The sequence below is a fragment of the Myripristis murdjan genome, chromosome 2 (assembly GCF_902150065.1).
Source record: "Myripristis murdjan chromosome 2, fMyrMur1.1, whole genome shotgun sequence".
Taxonomy (NCBI): Eukaryota; Metazoa; Chordata; class Actinopteri; order Holocentriformes; family Holocentridae; genus Myripristis; species Myripristis murdjan.
Genome location: NC_043981.1, coordinates 9550693 through 9572536, shown reverse-complemented (window position 1 = coordinate 9572536; position 21844 = coordinate 9550693). Strand labels below are relative to the sequence as shown.

General features: G+C 43.5%; 1 protein-coding gene across 3 annotated transcripts in view; it reads left to right on the top strand.

The window, feature by feature from the left end:
- LOC115372609 (sodium/potassium-transporting ATPase subunit alpha-1) overlaps positions 1-21844 on the top strand; it is a 59619-nt gene that overhangs the window by 13097 nt on the left and 24678 nt on the right. The window contains exons 14-23 of one of the 3 annotated variants that reach the window (XM_030070656.1): positions 231-367; positions 1781-1931; positions 2434-2602; positions 3103-3257; positions 3418-3541; positions 3657-3802; positions 3955-4085; positions 4259-4360; positions 6336-6427; positions 9158-9291. In XM_030070656.1, the coding sequence (XP_029926516.1) occupies positions 231-367; positions 1781-1931; positions 2434-2602; positions 3103-3257; positions 3418-3541; positions 3657-3802; positions 3955-4085; positions 4259-4360; positions 6336-6427; positions 9158-9186 (1236 nt within the window). In that variant the 3' untranslated portion in view covers positions 9187-9291. Of the gene's footprint in view, positions 1-230; positions 368-1780; positions 1932-2433; positions 2603-3102; positions 3258-3417; positions 3542-3656; positions 3803-3954; positions 4086-4258; positions 4361-6335; positions 6428-9157; positions 9292-13015; positions 13249-21844 lie in introns of those variants that run through there. The other 2 variants (XM_030070665.1, XM_030070647.1) reach the window with 2 other exon arrangements.

Below are 21844 nucleotides of genomic sequence, written 5' to 3'. Positions count from 1 at the left end.
TGCAATGCCCTGCTGAAAACCAACATCTTCATTTTAAAATTAGTATTCATTATTAAGAGTTGCAATGGAAATTGTGCACTGTATGTAAAAATGTTAGTGCATCATCAGTTAAATCTGCCATCTTTTTTAAATTCCCAATAAAGTTGATGTAAATCACTTGAGGGACAATGACGTGTAAAACCTGCCACAAACTTCAGCTTGACAGTTTTATCTCATCCTCTGTGCCTCAGGTTATCATGGTAACAGGTGACCATCCAATCACAGCCAAGGCCATTGCTAAGGGTGTGGGCATCATCTCTGAAGGCAACGAGACAGTTGAGGACATCGCTGCCCGTCTTAACGTTCCAGTGTCAGAGGTCAACCCCAGGTTTGTACACTTCCTTCATTGTTTTTCTTTTTTTTATTTGTTTAATAATTGTTACAATGCGCATTCATTGAAGGACAAGGGTATATTTTTATTGAAATATTGTTTTGGGAATCCCTCTTAACATTGGGAATATCATGATAAATGTCTGAATGAGGAAGTAGTGCTCAGCTGTTCCTGCTGAGTTACAGTGACTTGGGGGGAAATTATCCTCTACCTGTAGGAGTGGCAAGCTAATTAGAACTGGCCCTGTTCAGTTCTAGCACCCCCTGGTGGCTGAGAAAATCAAGGCTTTATTTTCTCATTTACAGTGGAAAGTATGTGCTGTTGCATAACCCTGACAAACTGAGCAATTAGCATATTTTTTTTAACCACTAATCTAAATAGGCAGTGCTTAAAACCGGCTTTCAAGCAAGAGCAGTGACTGTGATTACTGCTTCCCATTCTATTGTTAATCTGTAATAATGTAAACTAAATGAAAATATGGCAAAAAGTCTTCAGTGGTGTCTCATCCCATGTCTGAACATTTTATACCAAGCGATCAATATTCAGGTCTCAAAGTAACAAATTTAATTCGTAATGGACCCATTTCTGGCTTTCAAATTTGCTGAGGTCCACCTGTCTATAAAGAAAAAAAACTTGAGTTTAAGTGACTGGACAGCCAGGAATTTATAGAGTTGCTGAATGGGAGATTGGAAGCCAATTAATTAGTACTAATGGTACCAAATTAAATTAGCAGAGGCAAACAAGATCTGCAATCTGCTTAGCCAAAAAGGCTTTTAGCATTGAGCCAGAAGAGACACATAAATCTAGAAATGGCTCTGCAGTGGAGGCTTCGCCATTTTCTGCCTCAGCCATTAGTTTTCATGTTCAGATCATAGTTGCACTGCAAAAATAAACAAGCTACCTAAGCGTGGACTAATTTACATCAGAAATACTCTCAGTTAAGCAGATCAAGAAACTCAAGAGTAAAATGGATATTTTGGCTAGACTGCAGGAAAGTCATAAATCCTATTTACCTTTTTCATTGTAAAATAGAACTGTCATTGAAATAGACTGATGTCGCTTGTGTTGGCAAGATATTATAAAATATTACCCAGCGACCAAGATAAACTATTGAAGGTGCTGACAAATGCCAAAACAGTGTGGCTATCATTAGGAGCATCATATAGTTTTTCTCAGTTTCTGAACTTTAGTCCAAATCTAGCTTTTCGCTGATGACTCAACCTTTTTCCTCTCGGGGGATGCCAATGCGCTGTCTGTTTACTTATGCAATTTCCTGAATTCCCTGTTTGCCCTTTCCTGACGTCAGTGCGCCCGTGTCATCCTGATCATGTCCCAGCCTCAGTTTTCTTCTCAGAGACAGAATCTCAGATTAGAAGTGTTGTCCTAACCCAGACGTGGTTTTCTCTGCAGGGATGCCAAGGCCTGCGTGGTTCATGGTGGTGAGCTGAAAGACATGACCTCAGAGCAGCTCGATGATATCCTGAAGTACCACACTGAGATTGTATTTGCCAGAACCTCCCCTCAGCAGAAACTCATCATTGTGGAGGGCTGCCAGAGACAGGTCAGCACTCAAGGACAATCACAGCTATTTTAACAGTCGAGGACTAGCTATATTGGTTTTTGACTTTTTTCTGGCCCAGCATCCCAACACACAAGTTTCTTTCCTCAACTTGATCACATGAAACAAATATTAATGCTTTTACATGAGTTAAGTAGACACCCAACAACCCATGATTCACAGCAGGACCTGAAGAAAACTAACCTAAAGAAATGAATCCTTACTGTGGGACTAAACTGTACTGTTTTCTGTAGAAGTAAGTCATATTTAGCGTTAGAATCTAAAGACGTTTAACATTGCAAATAGCATTAAGCCACAATCTAAAATCATATTTAGATTGATTCAGCTAAGTAGGCAAATATTGCTGCGATATTAGGATGGTTTGCTGGATAAATTACATTTACAGTTGTTGTGGGGAAACAACAGGACAGCAAGGAAAAAAGAAAGCCAGGATGTCTACAGTGATAGCATCAGTACATCTAACCCGTCTTCCCTCTGTCTGCAGGGAGCCATTGTGGCTGTGACAGGTGACGGTGTGAATGACTCTCCAGCTCTCAAGAAGGCTGACATCGGCGTTGCCATGGGAATCGCTGGATCTGATGTCTCCAAGCAGGCTGCTGACATGATCCTTCTGGACGACAACTTTGCCTCCATCGTCACTGGAGTGGAAGAGGGTGAGTCTTACGTCCGAGTTCCACTGAAGCATTCAGCAATGGAGGAAATGCTGCCTTTCAGATGAATGAAACCTGCCCTGCTGTCCATGTTGCATTTGTCTTACATCATATCTGCTGGAAGTGACAGAACTCAGTGACAGAACTGCTGATGGCTGACACATGCTCATCCTCATATATTGTATTTAAATAATGACAAATGAACATTTTCCGGTGTGTTGACTTATAACAAATGCTAACTGAACTGAAATCCACAGAAGCCATGATATGATATAGTGACATAGTGAAATAATACCAAAACTGTGAAATTTGGGGGATACATAAATAGAATTACATATGTAGTTTGATAGACTTAGTCTTAGATAAAGTCCTGTGTTTGGCTTCTAATTTTCATAGATGTACTCATAACGTAGACTGCAAGAAACATCAACTGTCACATTGTGTTTTCTCATCTCATTTTCACAATATTAATTTCTCGTGCTTGTCTTCTATCACCTTGTCAGGCCGTCTGATCTTCGACAACTTGAAGAAGTCCATTGCCTACACCCTGACCAGTAACATCCCCGAAATCTCACCCTTCCTCCTCTTCATCATCGCCAACATTCCTCTGCCTCTGGGAACCGTCACCATCCTCTGTATCGACTTGGGAACTGACATGGTGAGCATTTTGACTTATGAACTGATTAACTGAGTAACAGCACAACATGTTAATGTTTTCCATAACTATGATAAGCTCCTATTTGTGCTACAAATAGATAAAACAAAATCGGAAATGATTCAGTATGTAAAATCACTTGTCCTTTTTCGTTGCCTCCCAGGTTCCTGCCATCTCCCTGGCTTACGAAGCAGCTGAGAGCGACATCATGAAGAGACAGCCCAGAAACCCCAAAACAGACAAACTGGTCAATGAGAGGCTCATCAGTATAGCCTACGGGCAGATCGGTAAGAGAGAGCACTCTTATTTCAGCATTTCTAAATACAACAATACCAAGTTATACCCTAATTGTTTTGTAACTTCTGTGGTCTGAAATAAATCGCTCTGTCACGCCTCTGTCAGGTATGATGCAGGCCACAGCCGGCTTCTTCACATACTTTGTGATCTTGGCTGAGAACGGTTTCCTGCCCATGGACCTGCTGGGCATCCGAGTTCACTGGGACGACAAATACATGAACGACCTGGAGGACAGCTACGGACAGCAGTGGGTTAGTAACGCTCCCGTTTTAAAAAATGCCACAGTCTGCCATTGGAGGTCAGAGCAATGAGAGATCATTTCATGGTGACTACAATCTCAATGGAAGAACAGACACAGAAATAGATGTGGTAATGTGTTTCTCCTCTCCCTGCTCTCCACCAGACATACGAGCGCAGAAAGATTGTGGAGTTCACCTGCCACACGGCCTTCTTCGCCAGCATCGTCATCGTCCAGTGGGCCGATCTGATTATCTGCAAGACCAGGAGGAACTCCATCCTGCAACAAGGAATGAAGTAAGTATATACTGTAATATGTAGGGCATACTGACTTTACTCGGTCTTATTGGCTCATTGGTTGTGACAGAAGCTCCATCACAGCATCCTCACATGAGTCAACACATTAATAATTCCATATATATGATTTAAATTGTCCTAATCGTGTTCTCAACTCTTCCTCACCTCCTCAGGAACCGCATCCTGATCTTTGGCCTGTTTGAGGAGACGGCCTTGGCTGCCTTCCTCTCCTACTGCCCCGGCATGGACGTCGCTCTCAGAATGTATCCTCTCAAGTGAGTAAAACAATCTCACACACACGAGCGCACACACCTCATTTAAGTAAGGAAATTAAGCCTCATTGCTGTCTAATGAGAACTTCATACACCCACAGAGTAAAATCTTAATGATATCAAGAACCGTGCATTTGTGTAATTAGACAGTAGGCTTTTGTTATTTGCAAGAACCACAGGTGGCATTTTTAAGCCACTCCAGTGTCCACTCCATATGCCATTATGCTGCTTAGAAATACCCCATCTAAACACCAGCACAAGCAAACAGCATGCATGATGATGAAGTTATTATTTAGGACACTGAGGTATACCTACAGCACATCGTTTCACTCCCGTGGTCTCATTTTCTATGCAGATATTTGGAATAATCTGTTTCTGTTCATGCACATGGGGATAATCATGAGCATAATGACAAATTGCATAAACAGTTTATCCTTATTAAAGTGGTAATCCACGAAATCCTGTTTGCTGTCATTTTGTCAGCACCGCTGTGGTGTTTCTGCACCGCACGTCCCACAGATCACCCGTCATTCAAACAGAGTGGGCGGGACTGGTTTGACTATTTTTTTTTTTTCCTTGGATTTTCTCTTGGTCAAGGTTGAGTTTCTGTAGGTGGAAATGTAAAACACATCTCTTGGTGTGAATTTGTCACAGGAAAGAGCAGGAGAACGGCAGATGTGAAAGATGCAAACTATTATCTGGAACACTATGTGAACGTAAAAGTACTCCATGAAAGGTCTGAAAGAGTCTTTTGAAGCCTTCACTGATGGACGAGCCTTGTTGCGCTGTTAAAATTGGTGGATATTATCTTGCAGATGGTAGAATTTCTTGTGATTTTCACTTCAGAGGCAGATCTAGTAATGAGATTTTTTTTTTTTTTTGGCTTGACAGAAGAATAGAAAGCAGCCTTAGACCTGTGAGGGTGTGTTAAGCTCATTAGCCCAGCAGTTTCACATCCAACTTAAACTTTCTAGTCTCTGTCTCATTACTGTTCAACCTCTTGTCTTTCCCTCTGCCTCTCTATTTGCAGTCTTTCTCTCTCTGTCTTTCTCTTTCCATCCATCTCTCCTCTTGGTTCTCCCCTTCCTGCCCCTGTTTCTGCCTCATTTGCTTTTTGCATTTCAATGTTTGTCTCTTTTTCTATTTCTGTCTCTCCATCTCCGTCTCTCCCTTGATTCATATTCAGATATCTCCCTGAAATGCAAAGGTGCTTTTTGCTGAAGTAAATTCAGGGCTAGAAAATAATTAAGATAAAAATGTATGTCACTACAACCTTGATGGCAAGGACAGCGATGTCTGTAAGTATTTCAGTAAAATTATTAGCCTGTTTCCTTACCGAGCCAATAAATTAATTAATCAATCAGTCAATCAAAACATTTTATTGGATCCTCTCTTTGAAAGTGTGTCAGTTTCTCCCCTAAGGACATGCCAAATCTTAAGTTTCCATTCATCTTTTAAATTTTTACCCCACATCACTTAAGCGACGTGAGATGATGAGCAAAGATAAAATATTCCTCAAATCCTCACACCAGTCATCAAAGTCATTAAAAGACACTTAAAACCACAAGAGACAGTCATACAAAACCAATAAGCAGCATTTAAAAATGACAACACTTTGATGGTGTGTGTGTGTGTTTGGGCACATTCAGAGCTGTGGTGTGTTTTGGGACACTCTGATAATCTGATCACTTCAGGCAGAACGGGAGTCCTTTCATGCACATGGTTCTCTCGGGCACATCGAGTGAACTGGATGCAACCCTGAATCCAACACTTTCTGTGACTTATTTTGCCGACACAAAGCTTCTAAATGAATTCTCACAGCTGGTCTTTGGATAAAACAAACAAACTCTAAGACATGAGCCTAATGTTTGCTCCTAAAGCTATTTGTGTGTTCTTGGAAAACCCTCATCCACTCCGAATAATGTAAAACTCACTGTTAAGTTCTAACTGTCTCTTCTTCTCCATCCGCCCATCCCAGGCCATGCTGGTGGTTCTGTGCCTTCCCATACTCCCTCCTCATCTTCCTGTATGACGAGGCTCGAAGATACATCCTCCGACGCAACCCAGGCGGTAAGATACGACTGTTTTTTTTTTTTTTTTTTTTACATCTGTGATGAGTAGTGAAACCTCTTGCCGTGAAAAACAGTGCCTCTGCTCTCTGTTGGAGCTAAATGTCGAGAATCCGATCATTTCAATCCAATCAATGGAGCAGATCATAATGCATATAGTATAAATATAATGTGCGGAAGACGGTTTTATCCTTTGAACACTGGGTTTGGTAAAGATTGTACAGTTTGTAAAGAATTTTCACAGTATATTAGTGTTGTCACGATAACTGTATTTTGACTGACTGACCAACAAACAATTGCACAGAGGTTTTGCACAGAGGTTTTGATGTCCGCCGAGTGCCAGTTTTTGACTCTGGGCACCAGTGTTGTCAGCTTCGTTGAAGAGTTTGCCACATTTTTCGTCGTTTGACTCTGTGATTTTCCGCTGACTCCTGCAGCCCAACTGTCAAAGCCAGGCCGTGCGTTTATTCCAGGCCTTCCTCTTCTGTTAAAGTCAAAATGAAACGGCATTTAGATGGTGCCTTGTTGCAGTTACTTCAGTGTGTTTCCAGCAGCAACAGGATGTTCATGAGTGCTCAAAAAGTTCAAAATGAGAGGTGTGCAGGCTGTTTAAAAATCTGTGATGGTATAGCTGGATGAGATTTTTATATACACCCTCTGTTGTGCGATGAAGAAGCAACCACTAAAAATCTGCCACTCTCCAGGATGTGAAAGTAATCAGATTTAAACATAAAAATACAAATTTTTGGAGACATTTGGTGAAAGAAATGAACATTTACTGTCTTCTATGTTAATTCAGTCTCATGCAACAGTATCGTGACAACACTGTGCTGTGTTGGGAAATATGAATGAGAAATATGTCACCTCTCACAACAGCAGTGACATGCTGCCAAATACAGAGAGCAGAGGCACTGGGAGATTAGGAAAAGAGGGAGATGTCAGTGTGACAGACAGACGAGACTGTGTGTGTGTGTGTATTTGCTGATGTATATGCGTGTGTATGTATTTATGTGGATGTGCGCATGAGGCTCTGTTTGCATTTTGGAGTCTATTTTTGTGTGTGTGTGCATGTGTCTGTGGATTTGTCTGTCATCACTGGCACAACTGAGCCTCCACACAGACCAGTGAACCGTGGCATATGGCTCAGCCCCGGTGGGAATTGAACCCACAACCCCTGCCATTGTTAATGCCAAGTTCCACCCACTGAGCTGCACAGAACCTGCATGCATGTTAGCTCTGACACAGCTGTGCTTGCATGCGTGTGTGTGTGTGTGTTGTGTATGGGTGTGCTTGTTTGTCTGCTACATCTGAGTCTCACAGCACAGATCAGTGAACATCCAGTTGCCCATCCATGGTGAATAATGTGTTCTGTACCCACGTTAATATCACAGGGAAAAAAGCCACTTCATCCTGTTTGAATCTTCCTTAAGAAAACAACGAATCCAATCCTTTAAAAAAATATATATAACCAAAAATATTTATTCAAAAAACATTTCAATAATAGGGTAAAGACATTCTGCAGACCAGTGCTAACTGTATTCCAGCTTTTTTTTTTTTTTTTGAGCACTGGGCTCATGCAAGCTTCTCAATTTCACTATAAAGCAGGGTAACCATAATTTTGGCCTGATGGTTTAAAGTCACAATGAAACTTGTTGGCTCATTTTCCATGCCAGAATGTTTGCCTATTAAACAATATGCCAAATCAGTTTAAAACGTTTATACCAAAATACTTTTACTTTTGCATTTGCATTCAGTGGTGACATCATGCTTAACTAGCAGGCATGAACAACCAATAAAATCATCACATTTCTGAATAAAATAAAACGGCCTTTCACCTCCCGGCTGTTCACTCATTTGACACTTATTAAAGATGCCTCTCCATGTTACGGGTTGTCTTTACAGCCTGTTTCAACAGGAAATGCATCAATTTAAGGAAGCAAGATGATCTCAAAATGCAGTTTCCATTGTGACTTTAAGTCCGTTGCAGGGTTAACAATAAAACTCCAAAATGTAGACTTGGAGCAGCATTTAAAAAAAAGAGGCTAAATCACATAAATCAAGCTTGGAATCACCTTCACTTCCTGCCCAGTTTTATCAGATATGACATGTGATGGACACGTCTATCCAAAGGGCAAACATCAAATGATATGACAGGCGAAGATGGGAATCAAATCCCAGTGGATGGCGGTGTTAGTGCTCTACCTATTGAGCTACAGGACCAGGTCAGAGTGTCAGCAGCTTCCGCCTTTTTTAGCCACACAGCCGAGTCATTTCTGCCCAGGGACTTTATGGATCCCTGCTAGCCGGCCTGGAGGATGATATCATCGTCTCATGACCAGCTGCGAAACAAAAATGCCACAACCTCTCTCTAAGTCGGCTTGCCAGTTCCCCGCCAAGGCAGCAGCTCCGGGAAAAATCTCTCGACGACATCATGAGGAGAGCCTTGGCGGCCTCGCTGCTAAATTCAGGAAGTGACTCGCTCGCGAATGCTCCCATGCAGCCTCGCTCTTCTTCTCGGAGACTGTGCATCACTGGCAGCCGGCGTGAGAGGATGATATCATCTTGCAGATCGCACGCAACGTGAAAATGTCACGGCCTTTTCGTCCGCCAAGACAGCCCTCTCGCTGCGTTGTGAAGGGAACCCTTTTGTCTGTGAGAGACGCCGAGGAGAATTTTGGACAAACCGTCCCCCCCAAACTCTGTCCCTAATTGTGTCTCCTTTGGTTTCTAGGTTGGGTGGAGCAGGAGACGTACTACTGAGTCAACGCCACCGTCACAGAGGGAACGTTCAGTGTTTCATCGTTATTTAACTGCCATGTTACATTTCTGTCCGAGCTGCTCGTCAGCTCAAAAAAATGAGAAAAAAAAAGAAAAAACAAAGTGTGGATGTGTAAAGGACATCTTGGTCATGAGAATGTCATTCATAATAAAACTTTTCAACATCATTGTACACTGAGGCTGCTTGGAAGTTTGTTTCTTTTGCACACGCTTCTCCTGCTGGGGAGGAGATTCTGCCCGCGGGGCTTTTTTTGTTTGCCTGATTAAAACGCACGCAGGGTAAAAACAGGATTTCAGAGTCATGGTGCAGAAGGAGGACGTTGTTACAAGGTTTACCCCGGGACACCGCCCATGCACAATGTTACATGATCAATGAGTCGGGTCTGTGGAATGTGATGACCCATTCAGAGAGGGATCATTCGCATCACCGGTTCCCAAACTTCAGTCCTGGGGGAGCGATGAAGATTTCAAAACAGGGGGCATGCGGTCTCAGGAACAAAACAATTAACAGTGGAGATAGACGGAGAGCTCTGCAAGCTTGCACATGCCATTTCCACAAATCCATATTACCAAGTGCCATCGCCTACAATACCACCAGCGTTAAAAGCCTACAAGTGCTTTGCGAGGTACAATACCCGTTGTTACTGCGTTAACAGGGTTTCAGTAAAAACAGGGAGACATGAATGACTTGGGCGAAACGTATGTGCATCAGCCAATCAGAAACGAGTATTCACCCACACCATGGTGCACGGGAAATTAAAGTGCATTAAAGTGCTATCTATGCCATCTCTGCTTTCCATGTGCACACTTTGCTTGATGGCTCTGTATTACTGCACTAACCATATGACACACTCATCTACTGGGTTGGATTTTACCTTTAAGTGTGTGTGTGTGTGTGTATGTGTGTGTGTGTGTGTGTGTGTGTCCATTATCTTGAGGGTCAGTCTGCCACAATAGTGTTTGCAATGGATTGCTCTGCTGACCGCTAATGCAAAGAGGCCCTGAGTGAAAATTAACTGAGACCACTCTAATGCTATCTACTCTGTGTTTACGCTGGCTATTATACACCCCCCTTTCCCCTCTGTCTCTCTCTCTCTCTCTCTCTCTCTCTCTCTCTCTCTCTGTGTGTGTGTGCACATGGTATCCCATTATACAAACACAGGTCACAGATGGCCCGCTTCACACACACTTTAGCGACACACAAGGTAAACGTGTCTGTGTGGCAGAATACACCAGACAATGAAGATCATCCTCTGTGAAAACTCTCTGCAAATCAATTAACTGAATCAATCAGCCGATCAGTTTATTATCCTCCCAACTTCATATCCTGAAGGTGATCTGCTTTACACCAGAGGGTGCTAGAGTAAGACAGTGAAAGCATGGAAACAAGAGTGATGGAGGGAGTGATGGAGGATGTAGAGAGATGAAGAAAAAGAGGAAGAGAGAAGAGAGAGGATGTGATGTGTGATAGATGTTTTCCAAGCCAAGTAATTAATCAGCTCAGTATGGTTTGATTGTATAAACTGTTTGTGGGTTTGGAAAATTTACATTTTCTATACTGCCCTGGCAATATTGCACCTGTTAAACTGTCATGCCTACACAGAAAATGAACTGAACTGAATGGAAAGCAATAGCTAGAGCAATGAGAGAGAGACAGACACAGAGAGAGAGAGAGACAAAAACAAAGAGAGAGAGACATTATCATGCCTTCATTCTTCGTTCACAAGCAGGGCCATGGAACGTGCCTGTTGCTATGGCAACTCATTTGAGAGCTCTCCCCCTCTCTCTCTTCCTCTCTCTCTCCAACATCTAAATAAAATCTGGGCTATTTATAGCGCACACCGGCAACATGCGAGCTCCACTCAACACACATGCATGGATGTGGATGCGTTTGCAAAAAAAAAAAAAAAAAAAAAAAAAAAAAAAAGGCGTAGACATACACATAGGCACATGCACACACACACATAAACACACACACATGTACACACACACACACACACACACACACACACACACTCCTGCACAGTGCCAGGACTTGCTGCTGTGTGTCCATCTGTGATTTAGGTCTTTGTGCACGGGACGGAAGATACCGCATACAAAATTCATAAGCAGAGATGGAGAAGATGATCAGGTCGGTGTGTATTCAGCGCCACTGGCATGTGAAATGATGGGACTGTGCCGGTGTGTGTAACAATTAGAAAGGGAGCGAGTGACAGATAAAGATGAAATGTCATCAGTGCTGTCAAAGCCAAACAGCGAAATCACGCCGTCCTTGCTTGATCTAGCCGGGTCTTATCTTGTCAATTGCTGCAGAGTGCTCTCCATGCGGCTGATAAGGCCTGCTGGAATACACAGAGAGCCAGACAGAGAGTGACACAGTCTACCTATCAGGCCACAATAGCTCTCCAATAGCTCAGTCTGCCCGAGTCACGGCTTAGGAGGCCGCTTTCAAAACGTAAGCTGTTACAGCCCGCTGATACCGCTGGATTAAGGTGCAGAGGTGCACGTAATCCAGGGAATTTGTTTAGTAAAAGTGGCGATAAGATACAGTGATGAGAAACACAGAGAGAAGAGAGAGACGGCTGCTGATTGGCCGCAGATGAGGCAAAAAACAAAAACAAAAGACATGAAAATAACTCCCTTTTGGTTTTCTGATCCATCATCTTTCTCTTGACTGTTGCGTCGTTTGCAAAATCCGCATACTTGTTGCAAACTCGATTCCCATCCTCTGACATCATTGCATTCACAGTGTCAAACTTGGGAAAAATGGATGCAAAAAGAATAAACACTGCCTTTAACAGCAAGGTGAAAACTAAGGGAAACTTATTTTTCTGGGCATTTTATTGGGGGTCGTGCAATCACTAACAGCACCCCTGCCCTTTTACCATCACCAGCTGCCTTTAGACCACTAAAGTGGGCATGCACTGGTGCTGGGCAAGTGTGTGAACCCTGCTGGTGCGTCTCTCCTGCGCAGATCCCATCTCCACCGCAACACAGGACGAGATAAATGTGCTTTTTAAGCTCTGGACGCGAGGGGTCAGGAGCAGAAGTAGGGTGTCCTCTATCAGGGCACAGCAACCTTGTCAAAGCAGCGGGGAAGGTGTCTGCGATCCTCGCTGTTAGCTGGCCGAGGTGTCGATGAATCAGCGGCGTGTGTGTGTGTGTGTGTGTGTGTGTGTGTATGCGTGTGTGTGGGGCAGGATGGGCCTCTTTGCACAGAAGAGCAACAACCCAAGTTTAAAGCTGAATTGAGGTCAGGGTTTCAAAAATAAAGTGTCATGAAAGAACTAAACATCAGCGTAATGCAGGCTGGGAGCATGTGTGCAGTTGTGTGTATGTTTGTATGCTCTCTCTCTCTCTCTCTCTCTCTCTCTCTCTGTGTGTGTGTGTGTGTGTGTGTGTCTGCTGCACTGTAACAACAAATCAGCATCATCCTAATGCCACTGTAGCCACCCAATAAGTGAGTTTATGATGACCTTATCACACTTTATGGCATTTTACTTGCCATTGTGCCATTACACTCTCCCTGTCTCTACAGTCACTTATCATTTTGCTGTGTTATGTTTTGTTGTCCCTCTAAAATTTATTACACTTCTTTTATTCATCAGTTAACGTCTCATTGCCCATCCATGGTGAAAAATGTGAGCTGCATGTGTGTATTGCTGAGGAGGGAAAAAAAAAAAAGAGAAGGCAATGCAATAACGCCCAGTAATGGTGGATGCCCCGCCCCCATCCGTGGGGTTACCATAGCAAACGGCGTCTACGTCAGAATGGAAGAAACGCCGTCTATAAGTATTGGAGGGTCTGCCGCGGCGGCTCGCGAGCTCGGATGCGTGTCCTGGAGGAGTGACACGTGCGGAAGAGAGAAACCCCGACTAAACTACAGGGCACATCCAGGAGTGCTTGTATTTTTGAAGAATCTGTGTGTGTGCGTGTGTGTGTTTTTTTTAAATTGTACATATTTTTAAGTGGAATTTTTTTGTTGTTTTCAATTTTTACTTGAACTGGGAAGATTTTAAGTCTCTGGCAAACATGGGAAGAGGAGTGAGTATACCTTTTTTTCTTCAAATTCTGCCCAGACAGGCGCTTAGGACGCTCTGTTTTGGGGATAAAAGTTGTAACAGTTCAAACAAGTGGCTTGCTAAATCCTTCTTGTCACAAGTCACAGGGGGTGGAATCACATGTGTGCCTCCTCTGTGTCTCAGAATTACCAGTGTGAGAAAGTAGCGTTTAGCACTTCCGCGTTTTAACCCCAGAATACAAGACCTCCTGTAATGTATTCCAGCATGGCAGAGAAAATGAGTCCCTCAAAAGAAGTTTCCATCGCTCACAGAGATGCTTCTCAGCTCTCTCACACGGCTCGGTGTCCGGTTACGCAACGGGATGTTTTCAAACGCTGCCTTCGCATTGACCAAGTTATAACTTTGTAACGGCACTTATGTTTTTTCCCCTGTTACAACATATCCAACTGCGGAGATAAGACGCGCTTGAACGGAAGTACAACCGCGTGAAAGACAGCGGAGGGTTATTTCACTGCCCGCGAGGGTGTTTTAAGTCTAATTTTGAGTCGAAAAGTAAGCGAGAAAATAGAGCCCTTGGCACGCACGAAGTCCTGTGACTTTTGTTAAAGCGTGATCCATATAAGAGGCTTTCCACCATTGATCTCACACAATTGAAACTAACAAACTTCGTGCAAATCTCCCATTCTGTTGTCTTTTTTTTTTATTATTATTATTATTTTTCAATACTTTGTTCAGACGACTTTGCATATTTGCCACTGTGGGAGGGATATGTCAAAAGGTCCAACCCATTTTCTTCTCCTTGGGAAAATAGGACCAGTGTGACCAACTCTCTTAGGGGTGTAGTGGAAGGTAATCCGAGTCTAAAATGTGTATCCTCACCCGTTTATTTGAAATAGAGACTATTCACTGCAAGTCATGACTGAAATAAGTGTGGCTGCGGCAAATTAAGAGGATACGTTGCTGCAAATAGTGTCAAACCAATGCAAAATGCTTAAACATAGTGTGTTTTAATGAGTGAAAACATAAAATAAGTGATTTTTGTTTATACTGGCGGTGGTTCGGGTTACAGCTCAGCCATGTTTTTGGATATCAGGCTTGGGTATTAAAGCCAGTAGGAGATTTTGTGTAGGCTTATATGGATCTCTCCAATATCTGTTTTTCTCTCTCTGCCTTATTCCCCTTGCATTGGACTTGATGGCTGCTCTTTTTTCCCCCAAAATACTTGATCCACTTTTCCTCATTGTTGCCATTATCCGCTGAGAAATATGCACATATGACATTCCTCTATGGGAATATTGAGGCGATCATGTCCAAATAAGAATAATTTAAACCCTAACCTACCACTTTACCAGGTTTACCACTAGCCGTAATTTTCTTTTCTGCCCCAGGGTTATTTTGTAGGCACAAACAACTTATTTGCCATATAATTGACTTGTATGGAATGATACTGAACCCTATTGTATGCAATATGAGCAGGCTTACCACGCCCTGCCATGCTGCGCAATAAAAACACTCATTACTGATTCAGCCTTCAAGAGATGGAGCGATAGCGGGACGGATAGATGGAGGGATGCAGTGAGACGCCTCCCAGAAAAAAACAGAAATCTGGCGGGAGATGTGAAGCGGAATCGCTCATTCAAGTCTTCCTCCTTTCTTTTTTCCCTGACGCTCATTTACAGTTCTCATTCTCCCCTCTCTCTCTCTCTCTCTCTCTCTCTCTTTCTTTCTCTCTCCCTCTCTCTCTCTTTGCTGGTGTCTTGGCTGCTGGTGTTTTTTTCCTTCTCTTCCCCATATGTGATGAGAGCCATGCCCTGCCCCCATCTCACATCTCACATCCCACCTCTCCATCTCCCCTCCTCTTCTTTTGCACTCCAGTCTTCTCCAGTGCATCCACTTTTGGCACAGACAGATAGCTAGACTTGGACGAGGTAATTGCCGCTACACTGCCTTCCTGGAGCGAGATGAGGGGGAGCAGAGGACAATGAGATGTTTTTCATGAATAGGGTGGAAAGGAAATAGGAGAAAGTAGAATGGGGAAGCACAGGTATGAGGGGAGGCTGGTAGTGATGGGTTTTTCTTTGTTTTTTTTTATTCCCTTAAGTGTTTTGGCCATGCAACTTCCATTCATTCCTAATGTGAGATCACCGTTTCCCTGCTCTTTTTTTCTGCTGCATGGTGTATCCCGTGGCATCCCGCAGAGCAGGGCAAAAAACAGACAAAAGCAAGTGAACGGAGACGAATGAGAGGTGGGGAATTGATAGCTGGAGAAAAGGGGGTGGGGGGTGGAGTGAGGGAATCGGGGAGGCACCAGTTGCCGCATTGCTGCCTCAACTTGGCTCAGATGCGAGATGGAACAGAGAGGGTAGGGAAAGGGAGGGTAGGGTAGGGTGGGGATGAAAGCACTTTTTTAATGCAATATCCCTCATTTACTGTAACAAAATGAGTCATGGTACAACTTTAAATCAAGTAATCATTTCGGAAAGGGGGGCGAGTAACTTCTCAGGTGGCAAAAAAACCTGGATCCTCCTGTATTTTAAGGCTGGGACAATGTTAATGTTTGTTTTTTCTTTCCAAAATGGAAGTAGAGTCCGGGCTTAGAATTAATCAAACGCATGCAAAATCAAAGGATTAGGAACACAATCATGCGCAGTAATACTTCATCTCTCCAAACCACAGCTGCTCAGCTCTTCAGAGATGTAGAGCAGGGACTCTCAATTATAAATGTGTCGAAATGACTCTGGATTTTAGTATCACCACCCTTGTCTCTGCACATAGAGAGCAGGCAGTTATGTAATGCAATGCTAAACCAGGAACGGCAACAAAAATCATTACCTGAAACAAAATCGCACGAAAAGGGGGGTGTAGGTTGGTTCGGGATATGACGATGTTTGGTTTGGACTGATAATGATTGACAGGTCACATGCATCCTCTGCTTCAGCTTGACTGGGAGAGTAAAGACTGTGGGCATAGACAACAATGTGCGACAGTCTAAATGGGATATTAAAGTAATAAAATATCTACCAAAGTGTTCATTTTAAGTTTCTAGTTCAATCAATGAAAATGTTATCAATCATAATGTGGCCAAGAGAGATGTCCAAGTTTCTATTTTTTGATCAAGGTAAAATGTGACAAAGTATTTTTGTGAATTAAGTATTATGTCACTACAGAGATGCCCCAGCCTTAAAAGCATATTCTCCAGGTGTTAGAAAACAGGTTTGTTTGGTACAGACCTCAGCAAAAATCACATCATTTCTATAGTTTTTCAGTGAAAATGAGAAATATGATGCAAAAATGATCATTCTTGCTAAAATTGTAAGTCCTGTCACATTTGCAATAGATGTCAAAACTATATCTTTCAGACCAAGAGCAAACACTGCTAACCTGTGGCACCGCACATGATGACCTTCATAACTGATAGTCAGGTGTAACTTGAGAAATTTGCATAACAGTTGAAGAAATAGTGGATTGTTCATTGTTGTTTTTCCTGGTTCAGTCAAGTCTCTTCTGTCGCTCCCACCTCAAACGGAGCCAGCAGGTTCCTCAGCTGTCCCCAGCTGCCGGTTCCCTAACCCAAGGGGGCCTCTCTCTCTCTCTCTCTCTCTCTCTCTCTCTCTCTCTCTCTCTCTCTCTCTGTCCATCCTTGCCTCCCTTCCTCGCATCCTTTCTTTCACCCGCTTTGCCTCTCTCCCTCCCTCTCTCTTTCTTTCTGTCTCTCTGTTTTTGTGTCTGATTTTCCTTCCCTCCCTCCCCCTCTCTCTCTCTCGGCTACCCCTTCATCCCCCTCTCTCTTTTTCTCTTTCTCTCGGAGGATTTAACATTCTTTCCGCTTGGCAGTCATTGTGTATTAACCGGGGCTTTTGTCACACGCCACCCCATCCCTGTGACAGAACACAGCGTACTCTTTCTCTTTTCACACACTCACTCCATCCCTGACTCCCTTTCTGACTTGTTTCTCGTTGCCTCTGCCTCCGTGGCGTGATTTGCTCTCCAGCTTTTCTTTTTGTTTCCATCATCAGCTGTCCTGCATCAATCCCTGCATCTCGTGGTGTCTTCGTTTCCGTCCGGCTCACTCCAGTTCTCTTGCTTTCTCTTGTTCTTTCCCGATCTCTCTCCTTGCTTTTCTTTTCGGACTCCCTCCCTTTCGCTCCTTCATTTTTTCACATGCTGTCTCTCTCTCTCTCTTTGCCTTTGTTTGGCTTAGCAGCTTGAGTCGGGCGATTTATTTTCTGTGGTGAGTCTTTGAACTTTCACTGCAAGCCTGTTGCTCAGCTGAAGTACAACATTCACGTTCAAAAACAAACTGCAGTGTCCTCCTCCTCTTGTTATTCTTTTTCTCCTTTTCTCTCTTGCCCTCTCTATGCCTCTCCATAATGAGGAGCAACATAAATTTTCCATGCCCAAACACCTGGCACACTGCAACGTCTTGTCCTGTCATTTTGCAACAATCCCTGCCTTGATGTCAGTTTCCCAATGAGTCATGATTACAGAATGTAACATTTCAGTGGAGCTAGCCAAACCCACCTTGATTTCAAAATTACATGTAGTAACACATAAAAGACAGTTACGATGATTTTGAATACTTGAAAAATCATGATTTGAAACTTATCATGATTTGAAACTGCAACAGGAAACCACATGGAGTTTGAATATTTGAATGAAATGTATATACAAGAGATTTTTTTCCTCCCAGTTAGGGCAGTGATGCAAGTTGTGTGTGTTTTGGCCAGTTAAAGTTGTGGAGGTGTGGCCAGAGCCAGGAAGTAAGAAAGAGCCATTGACAGACTGATTCATTCATTCCCGTCCACAAAGTCAGACTCCAATTCATTGTCTTTAGAGCAGCTCAAAGCTGCCACTTCAACTTTGTGTTCCCACATAAAGGGCAATGTGAAAATAGGACTTCAGTTCCACAGTGAGTTATTCACCTTTTGAAAAAACCTGACGCATTGACTGATGAGTTCTAGTCGGCATTTCTTTTCACCACGTTATTTTGAATGAAACTCCTCAAATACGTCCTAAAAAAATGAATAGCTTTTTCTTTCCCAGGGCTTTTGAAGGAATCCCAGTCATGCCCATTCTCTGCAGAGGACTTGTGACTGGATTAAACTTCATTTTTGTATTGACGCATGAAAATTGTTGTCACCGTATTGGCAGCAGGGTGACATGTTAAGCAGGGAAAGCAGCCTTCAGACAGGAGGGTTCAAACTCTACTGAAGTGTCATTGGGCAAGATGCCGAATCCCATCCAGCTGCAGGATGCTGTTCTGTATCTGACCTCTGACCTCCGACCTCCTTTTGGAAGAGGGGAAGTGTTAAGGGACCACTACTATGAATATATCACCAAACATATTAACAGCAGTCTGATTGACCAAGGCAGTCCGGCTGTATGATTTTTTGTGACTCCCTGGTTTGCATAGCGTTTGTGATCAATCGGGACTTCATAACTGAGTAGGAATAAGTAGATTTTCAGTTTGAAAGTTTCTGAGGCATACTGGCAGTGTTCCCCTCTAACCTAGCTGCAATCAAGTTCCTGCAAAGTTTCAAACAAGGAAAGGCATTGATTCATTCATGAGCTTTTGTTCTGGTTGGGGGAACACTGAAAGTTGCACAGGACGTGGTGGGAGTGTTAAATGCGTCCCCCATGTAAATTTACACACTGCTATTCTCTCTTCAAACAGAAAGGAGGTAGTTAGAGGAAATGAAGGAAGGAAGGAGGAGGGAGAGAAGCAGCCAAGGAAAGAGGGAAAGAGGGAGGGAGGGAGGGGACAAGAGGAGAGAAAGACGAGGGAAAGAGAGTAAGAGAAGGAATGCAAAGAGAGAGAGAGTGAGAGAGGGGGAGGCAAAGGGGGGAGGGGTCGAAACACGTGACTCTGTCCATTCACATATCTCAAGAGGTGTGGCAACGGTCGCTGGTAGCAACCGGCCAAAGTCCCAGAACTGTGTGTGTGTGTGTGTGTGTGTGTGTGTGTGTGTGTGTGTGTGTGTCAGTATGGTTGAATGGGCAGCTTGTGTATTTGGCATAAGACCCAGGCACCGGGAATGACTGTTCATAGGAATTCAAGTCTGCCTGTGAAAAGTGTGTGTGCTTTAAAATATGCGGCCGCTTGACCGAACTCTCTCCTCTGATGTTTGTTTGAGCTTCAGGACGTTGTTCTCTCAGGCGAGAAAGAGCGAGAGGCCTCCTCTGTTCACAAACTCTCGGCTGAGTTGTTTTTTTTTTTTATTGCTATGTGTAGAGGCTTGTTCATTCAAAACCCGTTTGCTCTCTCTCTCTCTCTCTCTCTCTCTCTCTCACTTGAACGACTTCTCACCCTTCTTCTCACACATGTTCATGCTTCTCTCTCTATCACCGATTTTCAAATGCATACACACACACGCTCCTCCTCTTCTCACCAGAATCCAATTAGCCGTTCGGTTTCCTCATCTCTTCTAGGCATGCCAGACAAGGCCTGTAGTGCCTGCTTCAGCCTGCCTTCAGAGAATGTTCCCACACTGCTCAGCTGCACCAGGATCAGTGTCGTTCAATTACAGTTCAATCTACCCAGCATCAAATTTTAACCCCCTACTCATAGATGCTTCACTTTGATTGGAGAAATGTGGCACAAGTTTGCTTTTGAACTTAATTTGTGACGTTGAAGAGAAGAAAGTGCTTCCTGAATTGGCTGAATTGAGGAAAATTTGAAGTGAAAATGAAGTGATCACAATGCACATGGCTTGACTCATGGGGTTTGAATCCCAAAAAGCGACGGCAAATTACTACATATACCGCTTATTCGTCAGTTGAGTCTAAATTAAACCATACTAGCCTATGTTACTTTCAAATATGGTGTTTTTGTTCAAGTAAAGTCTTGCTCATTGGTGTTTGTCTCATTGTAATTGAGTGGATTTCACAGTTGACCCAGTTTATTTTATCAGCATTACATCATTGAATGTTGTGCTTCGGTCTGCCATGTGCAGTCAATTTAAGTTCTGAACTGGCTATTTTGATTCACCATTGTGGAAACACTTAAACAAGGGTAAACAAGCGTAATTTTTTAAATGGATATTTTTGTCTTCCATTTCCTCTTGTGTTATTCCACGTAAATGTGCTGCTCAGGCTGAAGGCGGTGTCTGCCAGCTTCATCACTGAGCACGTTTACATGCACACCTTATTCCTGTATTAACCGGAATATTCGCAATATTCCGGTTGCGCACGTGTCATGTAAACACGCACCGAACCCGATTAAGGTCATATTCCGGTTGGAGAGAATTCCGAATAAGCCCCCTGGAATATTCCTGTTCCAACCGGAATATTGGGGCATGTAACCACCTTAGTCGGAAAACTCCCCGAACCGGAATATTCAGTCACGACTGCGCATGCTCGACTCACAAGGACTTCTGTGGCGTCTTCGTTGCTATGGTTACCTGCAAGCGGGGAAAACGGCAGGGCGAACAGCAGCAAGAGCCAGGAGACTGCAGTCCACCTTCAGCTAATGAAAGACTTAAATATCACGGAGTATATCGATGAGGGAAAACATAGAAATAGCGACAGAAGAAGAAGAAAAAGTAGAATAAGACGAGGAAGAAGACTTCTTCGTCTGTTTTTCCGGCAGACCAGACGCCTATACGCGTGCTGCTGCCCCCCGCGGCTGAGTGTCGCATTACGTCAGAGAGTGGAATACGCCGAAACACGGGGGCATGCCAAGTAACATGTAAACGGAATATTCCAGTTGCCGCGGCGCAGTTACCTTAACCGGAATATTGAGCCGAACCGGAATATGGTGTGCATGTAAACGTACTCACTGAAAGAAGTTGCCCACGTGTCGACGGTCTTAACAGTCACATGAAAAGATTTCTGAGCCTTCTCTCCTCTTGTTTGTGTTTTTGTAACTGACTTGTTGAAAGGGCCATTGTTCCTGGCCCTGGAGGTTGTGTGTGTGTGTGTGTGTGTGTGTGTGTGTGAGATTCCACTCCAGTTTGTTAGTCACTATGTTGTCTTGTTTGTTTTCCAGAGTAGCAAATGCTGTTCCACTCCGGTTAGTTTCTCTGCCTCTCCTCTCGCGTGCCTTTTCATTTCTCCTTTTATCTTCTTCCTTCCCTCTATTCCCCAGATGTCAGTACAAAGTAATCACATGCGTCATGACTACTTTTTGATAATCAGTGAAATAAAAACAAATGAGAGGCACCTTTTCTCCATTTATTTGGATTTGACGTCCAACAGAACAGAGGCTCGCTTTCCATTGGCTTGCATCTTTTGCCTCTGCCAGTCGTGCCTCTCATGGTTCCTCTGTCAGTGGTGGAGGAGGTTTGTAGTGTTGGAGTCTGAAGTGGGAGCTAGTCTGCGGTGTACTTTGCAAAGCAGGCTAACGTTTTCTGGTCAATGTGTGATTTCTTAGAGCCAAACGACAGAAGTAACCCCCTCCCTTAGCTACAATTTCCTCATCTCATTGTGGTGGGGTTGAGTTTGCTTCTGTATCAGATATTGTGGCGTGTTTCGTTCTGTCATGCTCCTCCATGTCGTTTATTATTCAAGCTCATGTGTAGTAATAATGCATTCAAGACAACGAGGAGCTCCGACTCAGTGATGTAAAATACTGCCCAAAAGCGGCTTTTGCAACATTAGTGACAAAAATAATAGAGAGA